Source organism: Thermobia domestica, chromosome 18, assembly GCF_964235325.1.
Source record: "Thermobia domestica chromosome 18, izTheDome1.hap1.1, whole genome shotgun sequence".
NCBI lineage: Eukaryota > Metazoa > Arthropoda > Insecta > Zygentoma > Lepismatidae > Thermobia > Thermobia domestica.
Window position 1 is genome coordinate 65,242,482 of NC_137471.1, and position 6,000 is coordinate 65,248,481.

The 6,000-nt window shown below is 34.9% G+C and overlaps 1 protein-coding gene across 2 annotated transcripts in view; it reads left to right on the plus strand.

The window, feature by feature from the left end:
* LOC145675541 (uncharacterized) overlaps positions 1–4,026 on the plus strand; it is an 84,096-nt gene extending 80,070 nt beyond the window's left edge. For both annotated transcript variants that reach the window (XR_014129147.1, XM_081746035.1), the window contains one exon: positions 1,427–4,026. Coding sequence is in view for 1 of the 2 variants with exons in the window: in XM_081746035.1 (XP_081602161.1) it covers positions 1,427–1,445 (19 nt within the window). In the remaining variant the exon portion in view is untranslated. The remainder of the gene's footprint in view (positions 1–1,426) is intronic.
* Positions 4,027–6,000: the final 1,974 nt, after the last annotated feature.

Sequence of the window (6,000 nt, forward strand, 5' to 3'; positions counted from 1 at the left end):
TCGTTATAATCCATGAATTAGTTTTTACACGTATCACGCTTAGAATGTAGTGATGCTATATATTCTGTCTGTTACAAGACACTTAGTACATAGAGCAATTGGCGAAACACAATGTAATGTATGGTATGGAGTACTTACTTGCATAGTATCCTCATCAACATATAATTATTCAATGTGTTCACCTTTCGCCTTCACATACCTCCGCAAATGGTCCGTCCACTCGTGTATCGATGTAAGTACCACTTCCAGTTGTATGGATGTTACTGTCTGCACCAAACCTGTTTACGCAGCTTGAAGATAACCATAAGGTTTAGAGCAGATCCTCTTCTTTCAGAGGTTTTTTTTGTTTTGTTTTGTTACAATATGTAATCCAAAGGATTAAGATCGGGACTGCCTGAAGGCCAATCATAAGTGTTGATAAAGTTGGACACATTGGATACCAGCCAGCGTTGTAACTTTTGCCCTAGGCCAATGGAGAATCTTTTTGGAATGCTTACTGCTACCCAAGAAACAACGTGGTACTTACGAGCTTCACAACTATATCCAGCACTGACTTCGATAGTTGTTGGCACGTGTTTTAACCCCCGCCTCGAGGAAATGTAATTGTGTGACGCGCAAATAAATCTCTTCACTGAAGCTATTTGATGTCCCCTTTCCAGTTTGAAAATGTTTATTAGCGACCTCCTCCTGAGAGTTATGCGCATACAGTCCATCATTTTGGTGATTAAATTATTATTTTTCATCTGTAAATAGAATTTGACGGTGCTAACGTTTTGCGTATCTCTCAAGCAGCGTCTTTGCTTTTGTTGCCTTACGTGACGCAAACGTGCTGTAAGTCTATGACCGGTGCTTTGTCGTAGGCTCCCAGCCTCAAATCTTCATTAACAACTCATGCCATTATACGAGATGGAATTTTCATTTCCCTTTGTGGAAGTTTTCCTTTCTGAACGGAATTGTACGAATTCTTCGGGTAACGGTGTTGATAAATCAGTTATGTTATTGTACCGGTTAATAGCGTGATACACAAAATTATGTGTAATTTGTAGTGGTTTTAAGAGCTCCCATATCTCCATTGGCGTCTTGGTACACTTGTATAGCGCAGTCACAGCATTGCGTTGTCTGACTCTCCACTTCATTTTCAACACGTAGCTGTTGCTGCTCAGTTAGTCTGCTTTGTATCGTCCAGTCATATGTCCTCAGGTTACGTGTACCAACTCCTAAACGCCACCTGGAACTATTGCAGACGCTTGTGGAAGTAGGTACAGAATATTAGGAGCACTAGATGTATCGAAATCAAGCAGTGTATGCCTTCCTTGCTTAGAAACTTTGCCACTAACCAGGGTAGAACGTTTTCATTAGGAACGTTTATTCTAAGTTTCATCTGTAGTATCCATTTTTAAAACATGTGTTTTACTTTTCTTTACAGGAAGGGCACAAAGGATTAAAGAACTAAGCCTATGTGATTTTTTAAGCAGGGAAATTAACTGCCATAAAAAACAAGAGTTTCTAGTCTAACCAAAGACTTCAGAAGTGTTTATCTGTGATATTATACAGACATATCCAAAGAATTTCTTAGTAACAAGATATTTTTTACGTATATCGGTATAGAAAATTCACATAGCTGGTGGAAGTACCAAGGCTCATTAATCAAAAAAAGAAAAAAAAATAATTTGCTTATTAATATTATTATTATTACTATTATTGCAAAGTGATTGGAATTTTATGAATAAGTACTTAAATAAACGCTATGATTGTTTCAGATTAGTTAGAATTTTTTAAGTTGAAGAAATAAAAAAAAAGAGTACAAGAATGCCAAATTTTATGGCCATAAGTGTACATAGATATGTATTTATTTATTTATAATACAAATAAATAAATATATATTATGCATATATATATATATAGAACTAAAGATGATGAGTGGTTAATGGCTGGCAGTGTGAAAATATTTCATTGACTTCCGCGAAACGGTTACGTTAATAGTGGATGTTTTTTTGTGTGTGAAATATATAAAAAAATCACATTGGACAGCTGCCAAATAGATTTAAAAAGTTACTGATAAAGGAAGCTGTTTGGGACGATAGCAGCGCGTGTTTTTGTTGAGTGAAAGTGTGTGTTTTTTCTTGAGTCGATGGATGTTTGTTCTCTGAAAAAAAAATATTGTCGAAGAGAGAGCTCCTGATTATCGACATTTCGCACTTGGTACTTTTGTACACATTACTATGATGCTTAACTATATATTTATGTGCCTTAATAGAAAAGTTGCAGTAAAAAGAAAGATAAGTGATTCGTTTTAATGTATAATAATTGTAAAAACAAAATTGTTGGTTCGGTCTACGAACAAGGGATATGCCCGCCATGATAATTCCTAAAGAATATAAATTATTTATTGCTGAAAAGTCTCGGAGCATTTATTTAAGACGTGTAAATCAATTTCGCAGAATACTATGTAAATTCAAGATATATATTTAATTATATATGATGTTCGTCCTTACAACAGTTGAAGTACGAAAGAAGAGTTGTATATTATCATCTTCAGGTTCAAACATTAAAATAATTAAATCAGTCGGGTCTCCCGGAACTTGGTGAAAAATTACTCGAAAGTTTTAAGTGGTAAAAGAGTTCAAGTACTATTTTTGTTTCTGCATCTTGTGAAATGAAGAAAGTTATGTATATTAAACTATAAAATGTTACTTTGTATAGAATATTGAGTAGCCAGTTTCCCTCCAGCCCGTTTGTTATTCAAACCATAAGGATCATAGAAAATCATTTAGGGCGAAGTTTATATAATCTATAATTTCTCTTCCTTTCTCTCTCTCTCTCTCTCTCGTGATACTCACGGGGGAGGGGGGGGAGGGGTCTAGCAGTAAAAAGAAAGGGAAGACAGAAAATATTAACCATGTACTTTCTGGAGAGCCTGTTTGTGTTAGAAATATACTTCAGTATTTATGTTACGTATGCAATTGGTATGCAGGTACACTTTATGAACATCATATATGTGTGTATATATATTTTGAATAAATGTGCTATTTTGCAAAATGAATATTTGGTTGATCTAATATTTGAATTCATTCTTCGACAACTTTTTAATACATAATTCGTATTTATTTAAAAATTTTTCTAGCGGGCACATTCCCTATAAGTAAAAAGATATATGTATATTAAAATACTGTACATAGAAGTAATCAAAATTACTTGTATATAGAAATGTATATTGTTGCATAAAATTTCTCAAGTACTTCTGATTTCACTTATCTTTCGATTTCTGTAACACTTGTACAAAAAAATTGACATTTTTTCAATTTCAGTGTTTTAAATTGTTTCATTGCAAGTATATATGATGCCCTTTATATGGAATGGTGATTATTAATTCTATGTGAAAGATATATCTATATCTATATATAAATATAAATATTTGATGCTTTTGAATACCATTACATACATCTATCAATGTTTTATCTCCATATTGTTGACATAGCTGCTGTACTCAGACTGCTATAAATTATTTTTCTGCTGCCACTAATATATACATATATAAATATATATATTCGTATTCTCCTTGAACAATTTTTCTTGTTAATATGGATGATAATAATGATAATCTCAAGTTTTATTATTCCTTACTTGTTTGTTAGCATTATTTTTATTTAAAAAATAACATTTTTACGTGCCATTCTGTTTTAATAATGTATAAACAATGTTCTATTTTTTCTTAGTTTAGTGGTCAATTGAAAAATAAAAATCTCATTCAGTGTAGAGTAATTGACGATAATAATTTGTGTTAGAGTTATTTATATATATATGTATATTTTCTTCGTCACCAAAATTTTAATTGTGATACTAAACAGTTCTTCTCATTAGTAGATTGTTTTGAGGTATCTTAAGGAGAAAAAAATGTTAATGTAATATTTTGTATTTTCTGCAGTACAATCTGTAATACAAGACGTTGATATTGTCATGGAAGCACTCTAACTTCATGTTCAGAATTCAGAAACTTTAATAAAATTTTATAAGTATAGCAGATAAGTGGATGATGCATCCATGTAGTTTGTTCGTTGTGGTACACCAGTGTTAGTCATTATTTCGCCAGTAGTACCTGCATTTCTTCTATTTCGCTACTTAATTGACTCTAGAGAGAAAACCAGGGATTTATGGTCATGAAACTTCCATGAACATTACTAGGAAAGTATAGGATATTTGGAAACAGCATCAGAAAACGTTTAGCAATGAATCTTCACACGAGAACATATATATATAATGTTTTATTAGGGTGACAATTAATGAACTATATGAAATAAAACTAACATAATTTCTGAACGGTTCGCGTGATGACGTCCAAACTGCGTGTCTGATCACAGAGCATGATGGGAATTCGTATGCGCATGTGCACGCAACGTCTTAATGTCGGCCATTTGCAAGTAAAAATTAAGATTTACAAGCAAAATTGGCGCATTTGGGGGACTCAGAATCCGCATTTCGCAATGGAGAAGTATCTCCACCCTGAACGAGTGACGGGGTAGTGTGCAATGTCCAGCCATGGAATAGTCGGCGGCACGATGACAACTGCACGGTGCCTGACGGTTTTAGAAAATGATTTTATATCCAGTGTCCAAAGTGATTCTGGTTTCGACAAGATGTGGTTCATGCAAGACGGAGCTCGACCCCATCGGACCATAAGAGTGTTTGACTTCCTGGAGGAGTATTTTGGGGACTGCATTCTGGCTCTGGGGTACCCAGAGGCCACTGGAAGGGGACTCGCTTGGCCGCCATATTCCTCGAATCTGAACCCGTGTGACTCATTTTTGTGGTACTATTTTAAAGACAAAGAGCTGAAAACTGCCATTCAAGAGGTCATCGACAGCATCGATGCCGTTTACATGTGCAATACAGTTTGTGTACTATGTAGTTTTCAATTTCCGTTTTATTTCATATAGTTCATTAGTTGTCAACCTGTATATTCTAATGTAGGTGCACCAGTTCATCATTTCGCAGCTCTAGCCCGCTGAAAATTTGTCGGAACGATAAAAATGAACGCCATAACTCGAGATCGAAATTTCGGATGAAGATCGGGTAAAAGGAGATAAGAGTTATATCAAGTCTAGATTCCATTTGTGTATCAGTGGATGTGGAAAAAGGGCAGAGTCAGAATTAGCCTTAAAGCATAGGAGATCCATGAGGTCTTATAAAACCGGAAAAATTACATAGATCACGAACTGAAAACTGGCATACATTTCATATCCACTATGTACAATAAGGACATCCAGACACAAATATTCTCTTCTACCCACATTCATGCAACATTTCGTTCTCAAGTTACGAAATTGTCCCAACTAATTTTCGGGAAGCTATAACACTGAAATGACATATAGATTATGATTGGTGTGGGAGATCTGGTTTCAATTCCGGCGGGAGCTCATGTGGTTCCGATTCCACGTCTCGTGAAAGGGACGCTAAACTAAAAATCATCAAAATCAGTGCATATAAGTGGAAGTTAGTTTTTTTTTTTTTTTTCGGACACCCTATATATTTAGATACATGAAACACACATTTTAACAAGTTTTTTTGTTTATCTAATATCCGTAAGGCTACAAAATGTTGCTTATTGTGTCCAGTTCAGTTTTGGAAGCATAGAACAACCTGCTGTATGAAGCAGTTTTATGGTTAAAATCAGTATCATTCGGGGTACATCCTCTTCAGACCACCATGTAAATGACTATTCTCACAAAAAGTCTTCCAAATGGCTTCACAATAAAAAGAAATTGGGCAGACCAATGGTGCAGTTCTTACCAAATATGGTAAAGAAAAACTCCTGAGCTGACTGAGCTCGTTTAAGAAATGCGAGCTCCATTCGGGTTATATTCACAAGTGCAGCCGTAGATTTGCTGTTACTTTAGTTGAAATTGCTTCACCAACCAAGTCATGCTTTCGAACTTTTTCGTGCCTAACCACCTTAAGCTGTAGGTCCACGTTTATATAGCCTTGGTGCTGAACGGGATGCTA